General features: G+C 37.6%; 1 protein-coding gene across 2 annotated transcripts in view; it reads left to right on the forward strand.

Moving 5' to 3' along the window:
- The window catches only part of DDX10 (DEAD-box helicase 10), a 267,130-nt gene that overhangs the window by 99,034 nt on the left and 140,948 nt on the right, over positions 1-27,148 (forward strand). For both annotated transcript variants that reach the window (XM_021529396.4, XM_085576092.1), the window contains exons 15-16: positions 620-781; positions 14,600-14,656. In XM_021529396.4, the coding sequence (XP_021385071.4) occupies positions 620-781; positions 14,600-14,656 (219 nt within the window). The remainder of the gene's footprint in view (positions 1-619; positions 782-14,599; positions 14,657-27,148) is intronic.

Below are 27,148 nucleotides of genomic sequence, written 5' to 3' on the forward strand. Positions count from 1 at the left end.
GAGTTTCAGGTACTTAAGGGAAGCTGGATGTGTTCAGTGTGTCATCCATCAAACATTTCACCAGCATGAATCACCAAACATTTCCAATACAGTCTTAGTGCAACAATGAAAAAAACCCTTCCATGTCTTTTCTCCTTGCTTCCCTCAAAACATGAACCTGTAATAATGCTTTTTTTTTTTCTGGCATACTCTGGAATAAAGACTTGTGTAATTTTTGTCTTGGTTAATATGTTGGAATGTTGATTGTTTACATGAAAGGTACTGTTTAGATTTACTCACATTTTTTTCTGAGAGTAATTTCTTGAGAGAAGTAGTTTTTCTCCCCAGATGAATAGCTGGATTAGAAATTACTTGTTCTAATCTGGAAAGAGGACAAAATAAGGGAAGAGATTCAAGTGCGTTCACTAAACAGTAATGTGATATAATGGAGACACTACTGTAAAATAGTAATTTTAAACTGAATATGATGTTAAATAAGGTTTGTTAATGTGTTTCCTTTGCAGATGACTTTTTTATTTAGTGTGGAAAAAGAATGTATTGGAATATGTAGGGCACCAAATGTGTGATGTGGAAAAAATTACTCTAACCCTTATTTTTCTTGCTGGCATCTCTAATTCAGTTAGTGCAGCAGTGGCCACCTGTACAAAAATCCAATTTGGCGCAAGCAGACGAGGAAGATGATGCCAGTGGTATCAACCTAGATAAAGCGAAAGAAATCCTGCGTGAGGAAGACAAATTTGACAAAGAAGAATACAGGAAGAAAGTAAAGGAAAAACATAGGGTAAGTTGATTTCTGCTTCAATTACTGAAGTATAGAAATACTGTGCTGTGGATTGCTCAGTGAGGAAAAATACTTAAATCCATTGTGAAATAAGTTCGTCAGTTTTCTTCAGGACTACACTGTTCACAAGAAAACTGTTTTAATATAAGTAGCTGGATAGCACAAAGCCTTATTCATCATTAAGTGTTGGTAACTGTAGAGTTTTATTTACAGCTTTAAAGTTTGGTGAATTTAGTAGGAGTATCTTCTTTTATTTTTTAATCAGTGTTCAGTGAAAGGATTTGTTTAACCAAAAGAAAGTAGTGTTAGGCATATGTGCTCTAAAACCTTCTGTCAGTGAGAATAACTCTGAAATGTCTTCAGACTACCATTTGCTTCACATTTAGTGTCACATTTCATTTAGGCCAAAGTGCTAAATTTTGTTGTCAGTGTGCTTAGGGCTATCAGAATTTACGTAATGAATTACTCAAACAACATGAAGTGACTTTTGGCTGTGACTTGAAAAGATCAGTATCTGCAGTCTGGCTTCTCTCTGGTGTTTGAAAACCTTTAAAAGTTGCAGACCAGAAGTTTTCCATCTACTTCTCTATTATTTGTTATGGACCAAGGCAGGATTTTCTGACCATGCTGTGTATCTGTCATATAGAACACAGCTGTATGTCTTTTAGCTCAGAGGTCATTCTGTTAGTGATTGTGAGATGGGTATGGCATTCTCCAGATAATGGATACATGTAAGGTCCCAGGACTATGTGTTGTTAAAGGCCTGGTTTGTACTCAAAGCTTCAAATTTCCAAGGTGTTAATAAGCGTTTTATTGTCCTGCTCTGTAAATACTGTTAATTCAGTTTGACTTTCCACTGATTGTAAGTAGTTAGGGCAAGATTTTCCAGTGTTTGTGAGAGTTTGAATTTGAACAAAATAATTTGGAAGGAATTTGTGAAAGCTTCAAGTTTTATTTCGGCTATGAAGTATCCTGGTTAATGTCAAAGCATGCTTCGCACATTTAATTTGAAAGTCTGCTCCTCTAGTCCTGTTGCAGTCATTTGGCAAACACAAAAAAATCTCACATTTTTTTTAGGAAAGGGTTCCAATTGATAGGAGGAGAAAAGAAATCATGTTTGCTGTGCTCTAAGTGAAATAATAGTCAAGTTTACAGAAAACAATGCAATCAGATTTCAAAGATGCACTTAATGAACAGGGAAGGAGAGACTGATTCTATGACTTTGCAGTCAATCTCTTTTTCAGTAGCAGATTCATACACTTTGAGTAACACCGTTGTAGGTGTTGACGTCAGACTTCAGTGATAAAATACTTCATCTGTTGGTCTGTTAACACAGCTTCATTGTTACAGTTCTGAGGAGAACAAATGACGTTGACCACATATTTACCTACATTGAAGAAAAATATTTCAACTGTGGAGATACTATGAAAAGAGAATGCCTCTTTTGAAAATAGAGTTAGAAAAAATTATGACTGGCCATGTCAATGTCATGGGGTTATTTTGTAATTATGCAAAGTGTAATGTGTGAAGCTTCTTGGAGATTAGTGCATGACTGTTTTTCACACTCCAGCTATTATCCTTTATGAAATTACATAAAATAAATAAATGATAGTATATGAAAAAGAAGGAAATAGGTTAAAGAAAAAGGACCTCTGTTTGACATCCTGTGAAATGATTGTCTGGTATTAAGAGCTGCCATTCAGTCATTGCATGACTGACACACATCTGACATTGTTCAGATTTTTTATTTGAAACTTTACAGTTTGAGGTGAAAAATACTTCATATGTAAATTCTCTGTACATAATGAAGTATTCAGTTACCTGGTTGTAATTTAATTTTTGAAATAGTGTTATAACAGTTTAGAATTGTAACATCCAAATTTAAATGAGATGACACTTGCAAAGAAAGAAGGGGCAGGAAGGTGATAGGTTTTACTCTGGTAAAACCTCATTTGCTTTCCCATTGTTTCACTAACCTTTGTGGTTAAGGATGAATCTCTCTCCTCACTACAGAAGGCATTCAGAATAACAATTCATTTCATGTATTAATTAATTCAGGCTGTATAAGGTAAGGCTGACATACAGATTGATTCTCTTGCGCTTCCTTATTACTAAGTCATCCATTTATGTTTGGGATTCCTGACAGTCAACTGTTGCTGCTTAAGAAACAGCTGTAGTAGTAATTATAGGGAAAATATGCTGAGTCTTGCTCTTTTGTCTCATCCAAGGAGAGACAGGCATACCTCCTTCCCTTTGGGTCATCTTAAGCTGGTCCTGTGATCAGGAGATGCCTTCTTCCAGTAATTAATGAAGAAACTACATAGTTACTAGGTAGAGAAGATACTACTCAATTTTTTCATTACCAGAAAATGTCTAATTTTTAAAATTCACACTGTAGGGGGAAGTTTTATGGCATAATTCAGAAATCATAGGTAAGTGTCATAAATAAACATCATTTTAGCCATTTCAGCCATTGTTTTTTCAGTGATGTTTTTGGAATTTATTGTGTTGTTGATGGGACAAGTCATCTGTCCTTCATTAACAAAAGAATGCCAGGGGAAAATCTGAACTGCCTCACAGTAAAAGTGAGTTACGTGGCCATTTTCACAGTGACTTCCCAATGGTATTTAAAAATTCTCCCACCTCATAAGGTTTCCCTTACCAAAAGATAATCACTCAGGAGCAGATACTAGTTGAGTTTGAATCTTTGGCTTACATCTCAGGGATACAAAAGAACTATACATAAAGTCCATGTATCATGACTATGCTGAAGAAGCCTGATCATGTGCCAGATCATTGTCTGAATTTGCTATTAAAAGTTTGGTTGTTTATGTAAGCTTGACAAGCAAGTCATCTGAGTTATTTCTTACCCTTGTTTGGAAGGAGAGGATGAAACCTAAAAGATGAGTATTCAAGTGTGTTATCAGTAAAGGATGTGAGAGAAGTAAAAAGACTAGGAGACTTTATTTTCATGACTTTGGGTTTTGTGTAAGTGTGAATGTCTTAGTGCCCTTTCTTGTGTCATTGAAAGAGGAGCTTTTTAAAGTCACATACTTTAATCCCATCTTATATATCCCTTTGCTGGCATTCAGCAGAACCCTTCATAAAGTCCTAAATGCAATACTTGTGGCTGTCTGTCATTGCTTCTTTTTAAAATCCTCTATGCTTCACTGTGAGTCAAAATACATCATGTTGTAGCATGAACTCTGTTATTTGACCTGTCCTTTCTGCAGTAATGCTAATTATTTAATTCCCATCTTTCTTTAAATTTCCTTCCTGCAAGCAGACTGCTGAAGATCTTTGTCCATTTGACATGTTCCAATATCAGATGTGACAACTCGGTTTCCTGCCTTGGCTGCTGAATGCTCCTACAACTCTCTTTTCTCCTAGCTTTTTGAAAAAGCCATGGCTGAATCTTTCCTTTCTGCTTTTGGTTAACATTTTCATCAACTTAACTTTCTTCTCTTCCTTCACGTACATCAAGTTTCAAATATATCTTGATTCACATTTGCTCTTCTTAATTCCTTTTCTTTCCTACTGCAGCTGAAAACTGGTGCAGTTTCCTGGTGTGTGTGGCAGTTGTTTTTGTTTTTGTTTTTTTTTTTTCCCTTTAAATCAAGTTTTGAAACATGCTAAATCTATTAAAGTTATTAAGAGTAGCAGACCACTAGAGACAAATGCATTTTTATTCTGTATAAATCAAATATAGTAGTCTGATACTCAGTTGTGTACATGTAATCATAAAGTCCCCTCAAGCTGAATGTGTGTTAATACCTGAAGTCTCTACATTTGCTTTGAAATGGTGACTTCAATAACAAATAATTTACAGAAGGCTATAAGTGCAGATATTATTTGATCGGGGTTTTTTTATCTACAGGTGGGTTCAGGTTTTGATTTAGATAATGAGTGGATATAGAAAAAGTAGAAAAAGCAGTGTTTTCATAAAGCTTGTACTATTATAGGTCATATTCAATTGAGAATTCCTTTCTTATGGTTTCCATAGTATAATCTTGAAGATTAGCGGTCTCTGGCAAAAAAAAAGTGAATGTCTTAAAATCAAAACATCTCCAAAATATATTTTTTTAGGAGAACATGGCACATAAGCTTATTATAAACTTTACTTGCAAAACTTTTCCTGAGGAAGAACAAAACTATTCAGAAGTATCCATAGGCCATTGCTTTTAAATCCATTTGTGAATGTAATTTAAATGAGCACAGTTTCCTGTATGATCAAAAAAATATTTTGATGCATTCATGAGATGCTCAGATTTTAAGAGTTGTGTGTTGCGCCTTAAGGCTTGTGGAAACTTGCAAAGCATCTACACTATAATTAGATTTCCTTCGTGAGTCTCCCATTTTATTATCCTCTTCTTCCTCTGCAAATATGGAAGAACTGAAAATCAGATGGATAGAAGTAAATTAAGCTCTGAGGTATAATTGTAGTGTAATTAATGCTTACTGAAGTTTCGGAAGCAAAGTAAATTTTAGTGATTGAGCACAATGGAAGGACAGTAACACTGATCAAGATGATGTGAAAAGAATTTTTGCATTAATGGCTATTTAATGAAAGCCATTTGAAATGTGTAAAATGTTATAAACAACAATAAAGGGAAAATGAATAAACTATTCAGAACGTGTTTTAGCAGTCCATTTTTCAAGTTTTCAACTGAAAATGTGTTGTTAGGGGGAAAATAGTAGCAGAGAGGGATTCATCTCACTTCTTAATAACCTCTCTTTCCCTGTAGTAGCTCAAGCTCAGAAAAATGCCCGTTGGCAATGGAGGAAAAATGAATAGGAGCCTTATTTCTTGCTTCACTTTCCCACCAGTAAGATACACTGTGAATTTTGAATGATCAGCATGAGAAGAAGGCTAGAATATTTTTAAAAATATAATTTTATTTGGGCAGTATTAGTAGCAATCAAGCTGAGACTGTCTTCAGGGGACTGATACTGCAAGATGCAGTAGTTTTGTACCTCCTTGGAAGACCTTAAATAAATATATTTATAGAGAGATGACTCAGACTGCAGGTGATGGGGGATCTTTCAGAAGGTACTGCACTGTACCACACATGTATTTTAAATGTATTATATGTCTGTATTTTAAATGTAATATATACTTTGTATTTTTGAGACTCCTTGCAGAATCTTCCTGGGATACTGATGTTGCTCTAAGGAATCTGGAGAGATTTTGTGGCCCTTGTGCCACTGAAACGATCTTGATTTGTACCACTTGAAGTTTAGGGCTATATCTTCTCAAAGTTTTGTTTATGCTGTCCTTAATTCAATAGAAAATACAGAATTATTTTAGAAATGGTACTGAAACAGAATACCTCTCTTTTTTTGTGCTCTAAATACATTTGTTAGTGGCATAGTCCATAATTTTAATGAGGAGGAAACACTGCAATGTTCCACCCTTTGTGTGTTTGCTTTCCCAAATATTATTACTCTATTAACTGTTTCCAAAGCTAAGAGAAAGTTCTTTGTACCAGACTTACGTAAGGACTATCATAAAATAAATAGCTGTCATTTTCATCAAGAGTATATTGAATTCTGATTAAAATTCATTTTTGAAAATGGGAGATTGCAGACTGGTAAGGGACCCAAATCCCTTGGGTTTGAACTCAGGCAGTTTCATTTGCAGGTGTTTTTGATGAAGCCTGCTGCTGTTCCAGGCTGCAGAATGAGGCCCCTGCATGTGTGTTGCACAGAGAGGCACACAAGGCACTCTGTGGATAGCCACAGAGACAAGAGAGGCTGCACTCACATATACATGTACAGCACAGGCAGCATAAGCTTATTTCTTCCTGTTGGCTGATAAGGACTGATGACCTTAGCAGAACTAAGAAGATCTCACTCTTTTGATAGATAAGCATACTCACCAATACATTAAATAGTAGAGTGGATCCTAAGTATGTCTGATTTCATACCTACATCATAGGTCTCCTGTGTAGTCACTGCCCTTGGGTTTTTCCATATGCTGATCTTTCTGCTCAGTCACATAGTGCCTTTTAAATAGTGCCTTTTAAGTTTGCTCTTTCCCATGAGGCTGATAAACATAGATAACCTGTTTTCTCTTTTTCCTACCAGTTACAAAGTTCTTTGTGAACCTTCCCAAGACTGTGCTTGTGTGGTTACTTTAGTGTTCATCTGTCAGCGACTTATGAGTTCACATCTTGTGCTACTGTCTGCCTTACTCTCATTAGAGTTAGTGTATTTTGAGTTCACTTTAATACTTTTTCTCCTTCTTGTCTTTGTCTCAGTTGTAACAGGATATAATTGCAAACTGCACTTTTACATTCAGGGTATCCCTACAACCGTTGTATCCCTAGGACTTACTCCTTCCTTTGGCAGCCCCATTCCCAATGGAACTCTAGGATCCACCTCCCTGCTTTTGCAAGTGATTTCTGTTGATGACAGATTAGTTAAGATTTTAACATGTTTGGTTTATAGTTTTATAAAATAATTATGAAAGTTGTAGTATATAGTAATAAATCATTGAATACCGTATATCATGCTCAGCAAATGGAAAAGGCTCCCCAGGGATTTTTTTATTTTGTAAAATAGATGTTGTATAACACAAGCCCATTCAATATGGTTGAAGATAAATGCTCCCATGAAAAACAGTATTTTTAGTTTGAAATCAGATTAATTCTAAAAGAAGGTTGCATCATATTTCCAAGGAAGTAATCTGAAGGGGTAAAAAATTGCAATGCAGCATTATGGTCTTTATTAAAGCACCTGTATAGTCCCACACTTTGAGGTAGAATTTGTCAGATTACCATGTGTACAGTTGGTTTAATGTGGTGCTGGGTAAGAATGATAAAATTCTCTCACATAAAGAGTATGCCAGCATACGAACAAAATATAAAGGGAAAGAGCTTACTGCTGAGAGGAGTGCTCAGCTCAACAGCAAAGAAAAATATAGATGGAGAGATGTGTAAAATAAATCAGGGAGTATTACTTTGTTAGAAAGCCTTTCTGAGCTCCTCCATAGCTTTTGTGTGCAGGCAGTGCTGCTGTTATGCTCCAAATGCACAGCTATTAAGATAAGGGGGATGGACACTGAGAAGTGGATTGACAAACATCCTGTTTCATCCTTAGCAGCAGCATCCATCTGGTCTCCCTCTGGTGCCAGTAGAGGCAGGGGCTTGCTTGTTTATCTGTCACTTCAACAGCTGAATGGGCTACACTTAGAGCTTGAAGTGTCCTTGGATGTTTTCTAAGAGTCTTGCAGCAAAATCAGAGTTCTTAACCTCATCTTATTGATGTGAAAAATAAGAAAATGAGATCACAGGTGACAGAATATTCTGAGTTGAAAGGGATCCACAAGGACTATTGAATCCAGCTCTGAAGTGAATGGCCCTTATGGCAATTGATCCCACAACCTTGATGTTACTAGCACCAGGCTCCAACCAGCTGGTTTGTGTACACACTAGTCAGATGAATGCCAGGAGGACACAGCTGTGGGTGGGGGATGAAGTATTTCAGGCATAACCTTAAAGTGGGCCTTTACCTGCCCTAGAGCTGTAAGGGAGCTTCCATGCAAGGCTGCGTGTCCTGCTGGAGGATGTACTGGAACAACTGCCCAAAATGCTGACCTCTGTCTGTCAGGCTGTGTGAGGCACCCTTGCAGCTTCTAGCAGGAGCTGCATCCTTTGCTTGCTGAGGATGCTGGGTGCCTGCATGAGCAGGCACAGATACGTGCGGCGCTCTTCTGCCTTCTCACAGACCTGGTGTTTGAGCTGGGTGGTTCCTTATGGGTGGCTCCATTAAGACAGCTCAGGAGCCTGTGACCTCTATAGAATGAATTTTCCACTGGCATCATCCCTTCAAAGCCTAAAGCAGCCACAAAATGAGATGAAGGGCATCATTGCCCATTTTCCTCTACTTTTTCTCTAGAATATATTAATATGGTTTGCAGTGTAACTTCCATTGATTTCTTGTTAAGATTTTAATTCACAGCTTTAAACATTACTTTTAAACATTGTTAACTAACTTCATTTATCATATATTTTGAATTAGTATTACCTTTATCTTGCACTCTATGTGTTTGTGTATGTATAGGTTCAGTTCCACCACTCTCACAGTAAAGAATTTTGTAGTAATCTTAATCCTAAACTAATCTAAATCTCTTTCAATTTAAAGCCTTTACCCCTTGTCCTGCCCAATACATGCCACTGTAAAAAGTTCCTTTCCAGCTGATTGACTGGAAGGCCACAATTAGGTCTTCCCAGAGCCTTCTCTTCTCCAGGCTGAACACTGAACTCTCTCAGCCTGTCTTCATATGAGAGGTGTTCCAGCCCTCTGATCACCTTCATTGCCTTCCTCTGTACCAACTCCAGCAGGTCCCTGTCCTCCCTGTGCTGGGACCCCAGAGCTGATGCAGCCCTGCAGGTGGGGCTGAGCAGAGCAGAGGGGCAGAATCCCCTCCCTGGCCCTGCTGCCCAGCAGTGGGTGCAGCCCACCATACATTTGGCTTTCTGGGCTGTGAGAGCTCATGGACAGCTCGTGGCCAGCCACTCATCCATGTATATATTTAAACCAACTCACTTAAAACCTTTAGGAAAGCTTTCCTATCCTTAAAACATACTCAATGTGTTCAGGTCTAAGTGGGAAAGGAATCATTTTGATCTTTGTCCACTGGTTTCTTGTGTTAGTTTTGTTCCAAGAATGTCCTTTTAAGGGTCAGTTTCTGCTAGCTTCTGTTTCCTTCTTTTTAATGAGAATGCCTTTTTCCCACTGCCTCTAAGACTTTTTCCAGTGCTTGTTTAATGTTTAAAATTGTCCCTGTGCTGTTTTTCACATGCCTTTGATGCCTACTCTGTGTTGCCTTAAATTGACGATTACTGGGTGTTTCAGTTTCCCTACCTTTAAATAAACATCAGCTTTACAGATGAGGCTTACATCATTATGTTTATGTACCTTGATGCTTGAAGAGATTATTTTATAAGTTTCTAAAACCAAACACAGAGATTCAAAAAAGCCTCACAACAAAACAAAAAACAATAAAAATGATTCTGCTTTTTTCCTGAGGGCATTAAGATTTATTTAATAGTAAGCAAAGTTGTACTTAATTGCCAGATTAAAAAAAATATTCAAAGAAATACTAATAAGCTGATTCAGTTTTATCTTTGAGTTAGGAATGTTAGTTTGTTTTGGTGGTTGGAGAAGTGCTTGCATGTAGGTGGTTTTCTAGTCTCTGTAAGGAGAAATACTAAGCTACATAGCAATATAAATGTAGCAATGAGCCATGAGCATGTAAACAATTCAAGCTTGGTGTGAAATCTGGGAGAAGAAAAATGTGGGAAACATGTTTATTAAGTCAGTTTCCAGAGTATGTTTGTACTTCAAAATTTTGCTGGAAACCAGCTCTTGACTGTGGCTAGGCCACTGTATGAGAGCTGCTCTGAACTTCTGAACAACTCTGTTTTCTGTAGCACAATTGACTGAATTTATCTGTGTCCCACTAAAATAACAGGAGATAGTTGGGGGTACCAAGACAAGGTTCCAGTATTGACCAACATGTATTTGCAATTGGCAGCCAGATTTTTCCAGGCAGTGGAGTGATTTGTTCCAGAGCTTGGTCATCTGTGAAGATCTGTTGTGTGGTAGACCATTACCTCAGCTGTTAAATAGAATGGGTTGGTAGCTCCAAATTATGGCATCAGTATGTAAAGCAATAGTTACTAAAAATCTAGTGTTAAAAGGATGGATCAAAACCTGAAGGAGTTCTTGAGTATTTAATTAAAAAGACTTCAGAGGACTCAGATGAGCATGAAATTTTTCCAGGAAATAGATTTGCCACAGGTTTTTTAAATGCTCTGAGAGCTAAATATGCCATAATATGCATTAGTTTTGTTAAGTAAAACTTCTGTTCGCCTTCAGGTGAGGAACTAGAAGAGGTCAATGAAATTTTAGGGCAGAAAAACAGCAGCTTGTCACCAGCTAAAAGAATTTACTGAATGTAAATCTGACCTATGCATAATTTGTTTAAAAGAAAGAAAAGAGACTTATTGTACAAATTTTTTACACATTAAAAAAGCTAAAAGAAAAATTACTGTAGGAAACAAAACTGTTCATAATAGAAATAACAAAAATAAATGCTATTTTTTTTATATTTCAGTAAAACCTCTGTACAATGTAAAATGAACTCTTAAATATAGAAAGAAGAGAGTCCAAGGAAGAGGGGATTTCCTTTGGGAGGAAAGAACTGTCAAAATTGCTGGACTTAATTTTATATAACTGAAAACTTGGGGTTTAAGCTCTCTATTAATGTGTCTTTCACATATTCCTGACCTCACCAGCTAGAGAGAGCTGCCATGTTACTAGTCATTAATATTTTGTCTCAAGTTGAGAACATGGAATGTAAATGTTAGAATATTTATTTAATTGTTGGAGTTTTAAGAATTAAATGAGTTTTTGTTTTAAAACCCAACAGTAGAAGGAGGAGGAGATTAAGTGTGAAAAGAAGCCAATGTCAGACTTCTTATCTTCGTGGTTAAGAACAGTAAGTAGTTCTTCCATGGATTAGATGTGGCTTTTTCTGTGGCTCGGGCTCCTTGTAGGCAGAGCTGTTTCTTTTGTGACTTCTAGTGCAAAAAAGGTAGAAGATTTGCAACTCTTCTTTAAAGCTAAGTGATTTAGCCATATTACATGGGGATGACTAAAAATTTTTATCACTTTGATTACTAAACTTGCAACCATCCTTTTTAAGTAGCTTTGTAAGAGTGAAGAAAAAAAGGAGAATTTGCAGTAAATTTTAAAAGCTGACTAAGAAGGTCTCTGAGCTTTATAATACTATTAATGAAAAACTAAATGAAAAGAATATACTAGCAAGTGTGGGTCTGTGGAAATTAGCTGTATAGTGAGTTATATATTTTTATCAGAGTAGAACCTGGTTTGTAAATACATCTGTGGAATACACTGGAATTTCTACATGGCTTTTCACTTGCGTGTTCTGATTAGTAAATTAACATGTCACAAGTGAAATGGACCAAAACCTCACACAATGGCCATAAGTTAAAGCAACAGATTCAGCCTGGATTTATGAGGAATTTCTCTGTGTGATAGCAGTCAGGCTGTGGCACAGGCTGACCAGAGATGATGTGCAGTTTCCAGCCTTGGGATTTTGGCATGGCTGGATGAAGCCCTGTGCAGCATCACCTCACCTCAGAGCTGACTCTTCTGTGAGCAGGAGGTTGGACCAGAGACCTCCTGATGTTCTTCCAGTTGGAATAATCCTCTGACCTTGTGAATGCCCAGTGTTGTTCAGAGTGTGTTAGTGTCAAGCAGCCTGATTAGGACATTGGCTTCTGAAATTCACTCCTACCTCCAGCGCAGTGCCAGCATACATGCACCTTCTACAAAACCTGCTCTTGTTTTTCACTGACAAGTATCCAAACCCTCTCTCTCCACTGCTTGGGGCAGGGGGGAAAAAAAAGCAGATCTTGACAGCATCTCCTGGTGATTGCGTCTCTGTCTTGTTTTTCTCTTGTGCTCCTTATTTCAATCTCTGGACCTATTAACTTTAGAATCTTTTTGTGTCTTCATGGTCCTTTAAAGACTATAGCTTATAATGCTGCCTGTGTACTTCTCTTCTGTGTCCTTATGTCAATCTTCTGCTTTCATAGCTGTCTTCTCAGTGCTCTGTTATAAATCCCTTGAGCAGGAACTTTGCTGCTATATCTGCTCAAGCCTGTAGCTGTAGTTAAAACACTGACATTTCATATACCATAGAATTTTTCTATCAGAATTTTTCTATCCAAAATTTTCTAGACTGTCCAAGTCAAAAGCTGCTTTTTAACATATGGTGTATTACTTTCTACCTGTGTTCTCTGTGTTTGAGGGGTGAAGTTTGACTATTACCACAATTTTAGCAGAAAAATGAGAGAACCCCAATGGTTACCCCAAAGAGTGGAGAATGTGCAGCTGAACAAATTAAAGTGGATGAAATGGAAAACTTTAGTAAATAATTGGAAAAACATAAGTTAAAGGGATCAGAAACTTATATAAATTTGACTTGGGAGAGAAGGAATTGTAACATGGATGTTCATGTTATGAACATGATGCATAGGTCTACCTTGTTGGAAGAACTGCATGTGGACCAGACAGTATTTAGTCCTGGTGGTTTATGTTGTCCTGTATAGTGCACTTGTGGCCTTAAGTGTAATTTTTTATTCCTCTCTCTTTTTTTTTTTCCTTTTTTTTTTCTTTTTGATACTTCAACATACCTAAAATAATAAGACAGCTGTGTTAGCTGTGTTGTATCTGTCTACAGTAGTGTGGTGTTTTTCTTTTTTCTTTTTTTTTTTTCCTCTCTTTTTTTTTTTTTTTTTTTTTTTTTTTTTTTTTTTTCCTTTTCCTTTTCCTTTTTCCCACAGCATGCATTAAAGGCTCTGGAATGTAACTCTGAGTGTATTGAGCTGTTAGAGTCAGACAGCTTTGCACAAAACATTGGGGAATTGTTTCATTTTGATTTGGAGAGAAGAGGCTGACTTACACAGAAAGGGATTTTGAAAATGAGCAAACGCTTCTGTAGTTTAGGCAATTGGGAGAATAGAAGATGGCACATACCCGGCAAATGTCTCAAAAGGCCCTGAATTTAGACTCCAACTTTGAAAATCTTGGTGGCTGTGTTCTTCTTTTCCTATGTCTGCAGTCAAACACTGCTTTTCTGAACAACTTTGTGTGATACCTACCAATATGTTTTGGCAGCATCATTGTGATGAAATGGCACCAGGACTGCTGAAGCTGTAGCTTTCTCATTACTCCCATGAGTGAGCTGGCATGTAACTGCAATTCAGCCTTCTCTGTGCTGAAGTGCTGACCCTGGACTGATGTTAATGTCTCCTTTTATGTGGACTTCAGTCTAAATGTGCTGATGCCAGGTTGGCCTATATTGCTCAGAGAAACCGAGTTGTATTTCAGAAACATTTCTATGCTAGCATAAAAGAGTTTCAATAGCAATGTCATCAGGATGACTAAGATAAAAAGAGGGAGCCATGTGCTTTTCTAGAGGGTGTGCTCTCACTTGAATTTCTGTCTTTTCCTCATAAAATAAAGAATTTAAGGGATGTTCAATTACAAGTACCTGCCAGTATAATTAGAGAAATACTTCAGTTGGTGTAAGAATAAACAAAACAAACAGCAATAAATGTCATTTGATTTAAATATGTTGGACTGTATGCTGACAGATCTAACAGGCAGCTTTGGATAAATTTTATCACTGCATTTAGGTAATTTTCCTGTAGCAGAATATTTTTGGTTAGGAGAACTTTGTTGTGGTTCTGAATCAATACAATTACTAAGCAAATGCTTTTGTAAAGTGTTTGTTGGTAATGGAGATAAGAAAGGGAGGAGATGTTTTAGCTTTCACTCTACAGTTACTTTAGCAATTCTGAAGTTAGAAAAAGTTTTAATTTTAGTTTGTTAAGTGGATTTGATTTTATTTTAGGTCACTGAGAAATAAGAAAAATTGGATCCCTTAGTATCATTTTAATTACTTTATTTTACAGACAAATACTAGCTCTGTTAAATTACTCAGGTGCATTATTCCTTTAACAGTAATATATCTTGCTAAAATATGAGCTTCAATCATTCTTGTAGTTTTATAATTTTCTTTAAGAGCAAGAATAATGAATAGTGTCTTATTCAGATCTTTCATTTATTTTTTTCAATAACGTGTAGGGTGAATACCACTAGTCTAACATGTGTACATTAAAAATACCTAGATGGCTCAACATTAATCTTAAAATATTAAAAAAAACCCCAAAACAGTGCAAGAGTTTGTTTTAAAACTGTACATCTTGTTTATTTCAGGAGAAGAGGCTAAAAGAAAAAGCAGCAAGGAGAGAAGCCAGGAATAAGAATGCACAGGTAAGGAGTTTTGTTGTTTTGATCAAGCTACTGGTTGAGGTTTGAAACAGTTTATAAATTATTTCATTCCTTTTTTTTAATAAACAGTGTTGTCATTAACTGCTCTTTAAAGGCATTTTTGTTTGCTTTTGTTTTCTTACTCCCTTGGCTCTGATGTGGTTGAAATAACTTGGTATAGAAGGACTCTGATAAGGCATGAATATATGTGTTTGTGTATGTATAAATACATAAAATATGTGGAAGCCTTTTGGAATTTCATCCTCTTCATTATGAATATCAGGTGAGCTGCAATTCCATCTGAAGTACTGATGCCATTTTTTTTCCTTGACTTGGATCATGTTTATAATTCGTAGGCAGGGAGTTTATTTTTTTGTGTGCCAAGTCTTGCTCCAACCTTTTTTTGCTGAAGTTTTTTTTAAATAGCAAGTATTTACATTGAAGTCCATTCCTTCCCCTCATTACCCCAAACAAAACCTGTGTTATACTTTCTTTCATGTATTTGTAACTAATTTCCTAGAGGCTATTCTACTTTTTCATGTTGCTTGGTTTGCAATAAACTGAGGTTTCATTCAGCTGCAGTGATTTCTGGAATATGGACATGGTGGTTTGTGACGCTGCATCTACTTTTGCTACACATGAATAGTTACAGTTTCTTCTTGACAGTCGGCAAATATCTTACTCCCTTGAGAAAATTGATAATGTTCTTTGTCTGATTTTTGCAAGCTGGCTGTGCTCTGGGAGGCTTAAGCATAGGAAGCTCCATTGTGTAACTCTGAAGTGGAAAGTAATTACAGTTTCAGATGAAAAGCCTAGTTACACTCAGTTTTAAGTATGATTCTGCCTTCAAAGATGGCAAGCTATGAGAGCTGTTGGCATCATGACTCCCCAATCAAGCAATAGAAATTTTCTGCCTGTAATTGAATGTATAAAGATGCATACTTCTTAATGCATTTAGCAAGCATTTTAGGAAAATTATGGAATGAATAATTAACAAACATCTTAATAAAGGGAGAAAACATTGATCAAATCAAGCTGTATCACATTCATGAATACTGCTTGTTAATTTGGCCTCTTTTTAGGGAATAAAATGTTATTCAGCAGCTGTGGAAAAAAAATCCATTTCTTTCAAAATTATCTGCTTGCTGATGTACATCTCCTGTCCTGTTTTTGGCCAAGTGAATGAATCTGTCAGTACTGTTGGAAAGTGAATGAAGTTTATCCCTGTTGAGGAATGATTTGTGTGTGGGGAGGGTTGTATGTCCGTGGGTATGATATGGGCTAAATATGGAGTCTTAGCCCCAAGCCCACAATTTTATGCACTCCTGGCTCTCCTCTGTGCAGCACTTGCATTTGGAAAGCTGATTTACTAGTGGTGGTCTGGTGTGAGATTGGCACATGCTCTCCTTGAGGGTACCAGCTGTGCAAACCTGCTATTGCTTTGATTTCATTTTATTCCGGAAGCACTCGTCTCACTCTCTGCAATAAAGGTGCAAGCCTGGGGAGCTGACATGTCTCCTTGATGAAAACTGTGGGGCTTTTTCTGTTGTTTAGAGGCTGTTCTTGCCAGAACTCTATGCAGCCAAGTCCTGTCATTTTCAGTGTGGCTCATTTCAGGGAAAATGCTTCCATTGGGAAAGTCTGCCAGTTTGGACCTGGGCTGTTCATGCCTGGAAGTGGAAGGGAGCAGTAGACAGTAGATAAAGGTGCCAGTTTCTGTCTGCTGGGTGTCTGAGGAATTAATTAACAGCACTGCCTGCTTCTCAGGATCTTAGACATGAGGCCACAGTAGTTGAAGTTCTCTGTAGTCTGTGTGGGATATGTCTCAAGCAGCTCGTACACAATACCCAGGGGAATAAAGGAGGAGGAAATGGTAAAACACAGAAACTACTGGAACATAAAGCTGTTTAGAAAATACATGCTCCCTAAATGAGGAGTTCAAAAAATGTTGACATTTTCACTAGTACTTTCCTTATATGGCTTGTGACCCACTTACTCTGCCATACACTACTCCTTTGGTAATTAGTAGTGTTTTCTTGAAAGGGAAAGCAATAAGGAGAGCCAAAATAATAGAAAATGTATTTTTAGCCATGTTAATGCAGTTTAGCAGCTGGAGAAAAGGACTAGATCAACAATTATGAGTAGCGAGTCACTTCAGAGCAGCTGTGGTCATAATTTGTTTTCCACATCTATCTGCTTTATCCTTTTGTTTGTTTTATTAACTATCTCCCTCAGGTTACAAATTCCTTGGGTTACAAAGTATTATTTTGCTGTCTTTCACGCAGCCCGACAGGTCTGAGATGACCAATAAAGAACTTTACTTTCCCATTCTTAGTATTAAATAATAATTCTTTGTGAACTTAGGGGAAAAAAAGAGAAGAAAAATTACAAGAGGGAAGGATATTCTCTCTTTTCCTCTTGTGCTGCAGGAGCAATTGCAGGGAAAATTTTGCTGAGCCTTTTATCATGCTGGGATGGGCTAGGCTTGCTGCAACTGGAATTGACTAACCAGATTTTGGCACGCTCTGCTGAGTGTGCCTGAGCAGGAGATTAGATGAGTAGGTAGCTGCAGTGTTATTGACTCCACCTTGGATAGATCTCCATGCAATAAATAAACTAAAAAGTGAAGACTGTTAAAGGATGCTTTGGAGAAAGTATTTCTAGGTATTTATGACCATTAAATAAATTTTCATGCAAAAGGCTCTGAAAACAGATAAAAGAAGTCTTCTCATGTGTTATAATTGAAGAAAAATTGGAAATTTAGGGTTTTGATTTTTTGGTTTTTTATAGTCTTAAAGATTTTTAATTGTCTCCCATTTTATGAGAATTTAATGTGATAGATACAAATTAAATGTTTTAAGATGAAAAGAAGCAAATACTTTGTCCTCACTCAGTACTAACTAAATTATAGTCCTCAAACCCTCCAACAAATTTCAATACTGTTTACTTGAAGATAGTCTGGAGAAAATTAGGCAAGAAATAGTCTCTTGAGCAAGAAATAAAGTACTGAGCAGTAGCATCAGGCAGTGACAGCTGCCCTGGGACAGGAGCTGAGTGTTCCTTAGTGAAGCCAGCCCCGGGCCCCAAGCAAGATATCCCCGTGCTTGTGGCTTTCCACTTTTTCTTCTAGAATCTACACATACTGATTTCTTAATCTGTTTAAAGTACTTTCAGGTTTCAACCAGTATTTAAAGGTCCTTGCCCTGCTAGCAACTGTTAGCTGCAGTGAAGCTAAGCAGGACTGTATTTCTCCTTTAGTGATTTTAGTATTTTGCTACCCTGATGCCTTAGAGCACTACTGATGTGTTGAGAATTATGAAGTGAGAAAGATTTTGATTTCTTTTAAAAAAACCTGGTTTTGTAGGAAAGGAATTTTCTGGGAGCAGCTAAACAGGTCTGTGCTTCAGCAGGGGAGAGCACAGAGCAGGAGTCAGGAGAAGGTGCTGTTCCCTGCCCAGCACTGATGTGCTAGGTGATCCTCAACTATCAGCTCCCAGCAGCATGCAGGAAGTGATACCTGGTCCCTAAAAGAAGGCATTGATTGCTGTCTGCTAGAAATAATTTGGATGTCATCTGTAAGCAGTGTCAGGAGGTAAGACTTGCTCAGTCATGGCAGTTTGGTGCATTGATTCAGGTTTTGGCAGTCCTGTAGCAGTTACACCATGCTGGTGTCCAAAGCAAAACAAAAACCTGAAAAAGTTCGACTAGCAGAGCAAAAGCTGTTTATCCAAGGTCTATAAGAAAAATGTAGCCTGCTGAAAACTTAAAGAAATCCAGCTTGAACACATATTCCTTACTGAGACATACTCCTTACTGTTTTTTCCTGTTTTCACTGGACAAAACTGAGGATGGGGATTCTTACCCATCTGGAAAACTGACTTCTAGAAGAAATCCAAGAGCTCGCTTGTCAGGGCTGCTTTTTCTCGAGAATGAATGCTTCCTGAGAAATTATAGAATATTAAAAGATCAACAGCAACAGCAGGATAATAAATATGCTTTAACTTCTCTCCTCCCTTTCTCTCCTGTTCTCTCCCTAATATATTTTGCTGTTCCCACAGGAATTAATGGTTGCTTATGAGATTTTACAAAATATATACTATATATGTAATTTAAGATTTTTCAGAGTCACAATGAATCTTTCTGCTGTGAGCACATCTACAAAATACACATGGGTGAACAAGGGGCTCAAAGATATGGCAGATTCAGGCATTGATACCTGTCTGTATCACATCCCTGCAAGATATAATGCTCAATATAGCATTCTGTTTTCTGTGCCTTGTACCATACTCTGCTGAGATTTTAACCAGAAAAATGCTTAAACCCACCATTTTGTTTTAATCTCCAGCATCCCCCCTCATGGAATTTGAGATAGACTTGCCAAATGTAGCTCAAGAAATCTTTGCACCATGTAGGAAAATTTGAACAGGAAGGGAGAAGTCAAATCCCTAGATGTGGCTGATTGAAATATATACTTCAGAATATTGTGAAAATTCTTCATCCATTGTGGATAATTCCTGTAGTTACAGTATTTATATCACCTCTGCTTCTGCCCTGAATTTCCCTTTTCTTGAGATCTAGCCCACAGCTTGTGCTTAGGCTGGAAACACTGGATTCAATGTGAATGTGAACAGTAATTTCAGTGTGGTAAAGAGGTTTACAGGAGTAAAGGAGGAATTTGGTCTGTCTCTCCTATTAATCCAGGTTCCTAAATCCCCTTGATCACTGGGGTCACTGAGTTTTCTTGTGAATGTCTCATGGTGGTTAATGATGAAGATGCATTGTTCTGGTCACTTCTCATGACCCTCTTTTGGGTGGTATTGAGGAGGCATTTCTTTAGCTCCCTGTGATTTCTGGACCTGGAGCAGGGTTTCAGGGCCGGCTCATTCTGATGGTCTGGAGGATGAGATTGTGGGGTTTGTTGTTCTTAAGGAAGAGAGAGTTATGTTGTGCTGGTGTAGCCTCAGAACTTAAAATTATTCTTCATCAATAATTATTTTTGATTCTAAAACCACAAAGAACAGCAAAAAATGAGGTCATGTTCGTCTACAAAAACTTGGAGTTTGTTTAATGTAAGGAGCTTACAACTGAAATTACCATGCCAATTTAATCCCTTTTAATAAGTTAAAACTTGTTTCTTAAAACAATTTCATTAACCTTAGTTTAATAGTTCTGGTCTGTTAACTCTTGCATTCTGGATGCATATCCAAAAGGTGTAAGTAGCTTTATTTATTCAGTACAAGGTTTGAGTGTTTTGAATTTCCTTGAGAAGCTCTGTGAATAAACAGATTAATTTAGGATATCAACATCTTAACATCCTAATTGAGTAATTTCATTTCAAAGTCAGTTTGTGAGATGGAAAATGAATTCCTGATTCTGAACTACTTGTATGCGAAAACATTTTTTAAAATCAAGGTATTGTACAGTATTTTAAGTTAATATTTGAAAATGAGTATTATATGCCTGTATGGAAATGTTATCTGTATTTTGATTTTTGAAAATAACATTGATTCCAGTTAATATAACAATTGAATTGCTTTAAGTAAAGCTATAATACATCCTGTCTTTTCTGCAATTAAGAATTTCTATGATTAAACCAATATTTTAGTGTTGTGACCCTGAACAAGTTGCAAGTAAGGATTCTTGATGGATTGATTTGCCAATTACCCATGCTTCTGTAAACCTTTTCATTGCATCCAACAGCACACTGAGAATTTCAAACATATTTATCAGATTGACCATTTAACCTAATTGACCATGGCTTTAGCAATTGAATTTAGTGAGTATAATGTTCACAACTGTTATTTTTAATCACATGTGGTATGTGATGAGAGTTTGCTGCTCTACATGCCAAAAGCTGATGTTTCACCTGTCACTGAGGTGATTTCTTCAGAGACCTGACACAGAAGCATAGCAGTGGGACTGTGGACCTTGCAAATACTCTCTTATTCCCTGAAGGTCTGCTGGGATGAGGTAGATGCCCAGTGGATCAACACAAGTGCATCTTCATTTCCATGTCTGATATGCCTATACCTTCTTCCTTGTTTTGTGTTCACTTGCACATTTATGGTGAAGAGAGGAAGCTTCTTTTATCTTCAAACTTTTGGGGTCTTTTTCTAATATTGGTGGCTTGCAGTTTTATGGGAGCTTTGGATGAAATATGTAATATGGATTATTAAGAGCATAGTAATAGGATTTCTGGCATATTAGGAAGCACAAAAGTTATTGCCTTACTTGATTGTAAATGATTGTTTAAATTTCTAGGGCAATACTTATGAAATTTCTCCAGTAGACTCCAGGAATATTACACTGTTTAACTTGTTGTACATCAGGAAAAACTTTTGTTTTTAGAATGTCTGTGTAAGTTTGATTGGAACAGAGGTTTTGGAGACAACTGCTGAGCTTTAGAGCTTTCAATGTGTTGAAGACTACACAAATTTATTTCAGAACTAACAATAAAATTGGCATTTCAGGGTCAAAAGAAACATCTAGGTTTTCTCACTGAAAGTTTAGCCTGTGAGAATTGCAAACTGAGTAAGTATGCATTTCATTCTTCCTCATTACTTATGTGGGCTTATAATAATTTATTTGTATCATATAGTTAAAAATAACTCTTGGTAGTTGTAGAATTGAGGAATGCTTTGGCAGCATTCCACCAAAAGTCTTGGATGGGGCTCAGCATAGAAGTGAGTGTTTACAGGAGTTGCTGCTTCAGATCCCCCCCCTCTTTAGAGCAAAGGAGGTATATATTACTCAGCTTCATCTTTACTCTTTGTCTGTCTCCATGGATATTAGGAGCAGAATTCTACCATCAGGTTTCTTTCTGCATATGGCAGTGTACTGGAGCACAGGGAAAGCAATTCAAGAGCTCTGCTAGTCTTGCACAGCAGCATCATTTCTTCCTGGCTTCCAAAATTTCTTGTTCTGTTTCTTCACTGATTTAACACCCTCCTGAGTAGTCTCTGAGCAGAACATGGAAGATTGCTTTGGTCCTTCCTGACTCTGGCCAAGGAATTAGAGGCAATAGACAATGCTGGAGCAGCAGATCCACCAGTATGAAAAGAAGAAAAAAAAAATAAAGCTGTTCAAAAATATTATAAATCTTTCTTAGAGTATTTTCATTTTAGTAAATAGACTATGATATGAAATTAATTTTAAGGATACTTCATTTTTTTAATCTGCTCTGTGTTACTTCTTAATAGTGTTTAGTAACCAGTATTTGAAATTTCTCTCCCTCTAAAGCACAAAATTTAAAGCTGTTACTCCAAGCTCATTTGCTGTGTTCCATACATGTTTGGAACAGCAAATTGTTGTTTATTAGCGTGGAGTTCTTCTTGCCTTTGTCTGACTACAGTTCTGTGATGCCATAATGAACACAGTACAGAAAAATTGCCTGGAACTGAACTTCTGGAGATCTTCACCCTCTTTTCCATCTCTGTTCATAATCCTGAAGAAGTGGGGAACTCCAGCCAAGGCAGACATACTGACTTTAGGCTTACAGCAACTTTCGCTCAAAGCATTTATTTGGGAAATGGGTATTTCTCTGGGTTGAGAGGTCTTTTCCTGTTCTGTTGTGAAAAGTCAGGTGTATTCACATTCCTCAGTTCTAATCATACAAATATTGTGCAGATGATTACATTTCACAAGTAAGCTGTATGAGATAGTTAAAACTTATTTATTTTTCACCTTGGTTTGTTCCGGTAGTTCTCTGAGCTGCTTTGCAGTTTTCCTTATGTGTTTGAAACTTCCTTAGATTGTAGACTTCAGATGCAGGAGTTCTGCTTTGCTCCATATCTCAGATGTGAACTTCAGAATGAGTTAATTGGCTAATGAGCAGGGGTAATCTTTCAGATGTGTTTTGATGACATCTTCATGCAGCACACGGTGGTATTTAGTTTTAAATTAAGCAGTTCTGTTTTCTCAGCATCCCCCCCTGTTTATGTTCTTGGAATGTGTTACTTGCAGTATTGTACATAGTCTGCTATATCAGTTGTAATTGCTGCTAGTGATGAAAATTGATTTGGGCAATCAGAAGACCATTATCTGCATTCTGACTGATAATGCTGCAGTTTCAAACATCTTAAAATTCTTCTGAGGTTGTTTTTTCAGAATGCTCTAGGGTCATGCAGTCACCAGGATTCCAGTTGCTTTATGCTGAATCTTAAGTGAGCATTAAAAGAGAAAGAAAAAGTTCTTGGTTTTTCTCTCAAATATATTTTTTTCCAGAGTTTTTAAACATGTAGTGTTTTGTCAGTCTTCCCATGCCAAATATATTAGATCAGTAGTGCAGTATCCCTTGTTTTACCACAATGTACAGAGATTTTAATAAGTTTTCTGTTCTTTCACACTATCAGCTGCAGTGATAAACCAAGCAGTTTGTTAATAAGAAATGCCAAGCTAGTAACTAACACATGGTTATTTAATATCTCATGGGAAACCTGGTAAGTCCATACTTCCCGCAAATGAAGCTCAATCCTGTATATGGAGTCCATTAGTACCTGGGTCTTTCTGTGTTGGTTCCCTCAGTGTTCCTTTTCTTTAAGGCCTAATGTTTCCTTTCACTCTTTTTTGTATTGTTTTGTTTTATTTTTTTCCTCTGTTCTTTCATGATGTTTTTTGTGGACTTACAGGTTTATTATCTCCTGCTGCTTCTTTATCCTGTTTTCTGTTTCTTTGGAAGGAGCTAACTTCAGGCTGATATTGCTTCTGTTTGGTTACTTTCTGTTGTGGGGAAACCAAGAGCAGAAGCAAAGGGGAATAACAAGAAGAAATATAATAGCATCATCTAGTAGCAGAGCCTTAGGAAATGTGCTCAGTATTTTTAGAGAAAAGTTTTGAGGGGCTTTTTTTTGCTAGTTTTGTTTTCTTCCTATTGTAAGTTCTCATATTTTTCTGACATTGCTTCAAATGAATATATAGTGATAATATTTTGCTGGGCGATTGCTAGGATTCAAGTTTTAAAAGTTGCCTTGTCCAAATGAAGGTGCGAACAAGACCATATGCCAAGGTCAAGAGTACAGATTTTATTTAACAGTAAATGTGAGATACAGGGAGGAGTGACGGGTGAAGAGAAAGAGACATAAGTAGAAATAAAGTCACCACCCTACAGGTCCTGCAGCATCCTGCTGGCCCTTTTTCTTTTGGTCTTCTCTGTGGTGTAGGTCCTGGAGTATCTTGTGGAAGCATCACTTTTACAGTGTCCAGGTCCCAGGTTTGCAGCGTGTAGATGCATTCCTACAGCTGGAGCTGCATGTATATAAGGAATTGCTTCCTTTCTCTGTTTGCTGTGGTGGGAATTTTGGTAGATTGACAACTGGTCCTTCCTCATAATTTAAGGAAAATACTTACAAATAAGTAGATTTTTCTTATAAGCAGCTTTGCAAAGCAAACAGTTATGACTGATAATAAGGTAAGTTGAGCATATGTCAGTAAGGCAGTCAGCAGCATGTAATAGGATTAGACCTGGTTTATACAAGTATCTTATTCTCCTCTTCATTCCTTTTGAACAATTTGCCAAGGCTTTGAAATTTTCAGCAAGAAAAATTCTGGGTGGACAAGGGACAGTGATTGATTAATTACCATCACAGTAAGCGTACATTTATGTGATGTACATGAGTGGCTATTTGAGGTGAAAGCTCATAAAGATCATTAAGTTTCATAATAAATAGCAATCTCAGTCCATTTTCTTTGCTAATTCTTATGCTGTTAAAAAAGTTATTAGCATTTTTAATTTCCCATCACCTAATATTCTAGCAGGCTATGTATCTACAAAAGTAGTGCTAAGGGTCATTTTAACTATTCAAGGTATTTACTAACTTAAGAAATGCATACAATTTATGAAATTTATCCTTCCTAGGTACCTTTACAGCATAACTCTATGAATAAAACCAAAGCTTTTTGTTTATGAAAAAATTTAAGTCATAGCCAACTAAATCAGAGTAAGATAATGGGAAAATGAAAACATCTTTAAATGCCTTTTTCCCACCCCTCCTAACTTCCTTGACTTAACTTAAATCCCAAATTCTCTACCCCAGGCAGGATGAGTGGGCTGTTAATGTGGCTGTGGTCAGTTCATCACACATTGACTCTGCTGCTCCTTCCTCCTTCTTCCACTGCTCCAGCATGGGTTTCCTCCCAGGGGAGACAGTCCTCCATGGACTTCTTCAGCATGAGTCCTTCCCCAGGCTGCAGCTCCTCACAGAGTGCTCCAGCGTGGGTCCCTGTTCCTTCAGGAACAAGATGCTGCAGTGTGGATCCCCCATGGGAGTCACAAGTCCTGCCAGCAAACCTGCTCCAGTGTGGGCTCCTCTCTCCATGGGGCCACAGGTCCTGTTGTCATGGGTGACAGGGAGAGCTTCAGACAGTTTACCAGAGGAGCCATCCCACTGAGTCACAAAGTGCAGAGAGGACCCCCTTCTTTTCTGAACTCCTTTGCAGAGAAAAGGCTCGGTGAGGCTGGATCTGATCTTAGCCCCAGACTGTCAGCACTTTAAGCTACTTTGTCCTGCAGGATTAAAGATGGCAAATCAGATATATTTATGTAAAATGAATTATTTGTTATGACAAATGATTAGATAAAATATTTTAATCAGAATTATTTACTATACAGTTTAAAAGCTAAAATTACTATTACCATTTAGTATAGTATAGTGCTCTATGTCAAAGCAATTATATTAAAGCTAGCAAAAAGAAACAGTCACTAAATAGAGATTGATGTAACTCGCCATACCAACGGTTGTGGGCGGATCTCTTTCACTCAGCCATAAGGAGTATCTGTGAAGGGACATTCCCGCTTCAAAGAAGGGAGCTTCATACACACACTTCAAGGGGTAATATGTCAAAAGAACCCAATGTATGGAAATGGACTGGACTGTTACAGTGTAAAGTGGTTGAGTGCCAGTCATATGTCTTCAGCTCATCTTAGGGACTTACCTGCCAAGTCTTTGGCTCACTCTCAGGGTTTTAGTTTGGGGCTGGTGAGACAGACTGGTTTTAGCATAATTCAATACCAAACCCAGCACATGATGCCTCCTCTCAGCCCACCACTAATAGCTTGCTAAACAGGGAATTGTTTGAGTTGTTTCACCACATTCCAAGAGCCCTGCTACATCTGCTAGAAGCCTACTGGAGTGTGGGCTTACCACAGGGTTTACAGCCTCCTTCAGGCGTCCATCTGCTGTGACCTGGTGTTCTCCATAGGCTAAAGGTGGGTCTCTGCTCCCCCATGGAGCTCCATGAGTGGCAGGTGGACTTACTGTGATTGGCACCATGGAATGGAGGAAAATCTCTGCTCCGACATCAGGGCACTTCCTCCCCATCCTTCTGTGCTCAATGTCTGCAGGGCTGTTTCTCTCACATTTTTTCATTCCTCATCAGCTGCAGCTGTGCAGTTTTTCTTCCTTCCTTTAACTATTTTACTCCAGAGGCACTGCCACCATTGCTGATGGGCTTGATTTTGTCCAGTGGTGGATCTTTCTTGGAGCTGGCTGGCATTGGCTTTGTCAAGCAGGGGGGGAGCTACAGTGATGACTTCTGGAGCCAGCAGAAGCTCCCTCCTGCTACCAAAACCTTGTGATGCAAACCCAAGATAGGGACCCAGCTGACAAATGTAAAGCAAAGAAAGAGCTAAAATTAGAAGAGGTAAAAATAGAGGATGGGAAGTTGTCTGATTGATCTTAGAAGCAACACATTTATGCTTAATTCTGTCAGTTAAGTTTGCTGTATTTGCTAGGTCAGACTGTGGCTTAGACAAAGTTCACAGAAAAGCAAAAGGTGTCATGCTGAAAAACATTGATTTAAAATTTGTTTTGAAGTCTGTAAAAAGTTGACATATCTTTAAAATGCGTTGATATGGCCAGGCTGTTCAGATTTATCCCATGACAGAAGGACCAGATCACAGTTTCAGCCTCAAGAAAGGAATAAAAATTATTTATTAACTTTGAAAGTAATTTACTTAGAAGCTTATCAGAAATATTCAACTGTACCATGTAATTGGTGAAACGACTTTTGATGTCTTAGTATTACATCACAAAGAGGAATTTTCTTGTGAGCATATTTGTGAGGGAATTCCATCCAGTTCCCTCTGTTGCCAGTGAATGCAGAGTTTGTATCATGGCAGAAAGACAGATCCTGTATTTGTTTTCCCTTTTTCAGAGTTGCCATGTGGACACAGGTGAGGAGTAAGCTTGGGGCCACACTTTGCAGGAAGCTGACTTCAGTGCATGTGTGTTTATTTATTAAAAGCTAGACAGTCATTGCTCTTCTGAGACTGGGCTGCTCTGACCGCCATGGGTTGAAAGCACTTTCTGGGTAGTCAGTGAGGGATCATTGTGAGTTCCTGCTCTAGTTCATCCTGAACTGTTTTTTAATGTCTCTGTTCTCATCATTAATAATGTCAATGATACTGAAAAATTTCAGAAAGCACCTAAATGTAGAGAAAGAGCAGGAGATTAGTGTAGATACCTGATTCACCAATTAAAATATGAATTCTGTTAAATT

The sequence above is a fragment of the Lonchura striata genome, chromosome 1, assembly GCF_050655825.1.
Source record: "Lonchura striata isolate lonStrDom1 chromosome 1, ASM5065582v1, whole genome shotgun sequence".
Taxonomy (NCBI): domain Eukaryota; kingdom Metazoa; phylum Chordata; class Aves; order Passeriformes; family Estrildidae; genus Lonchura; species Lonchura striata.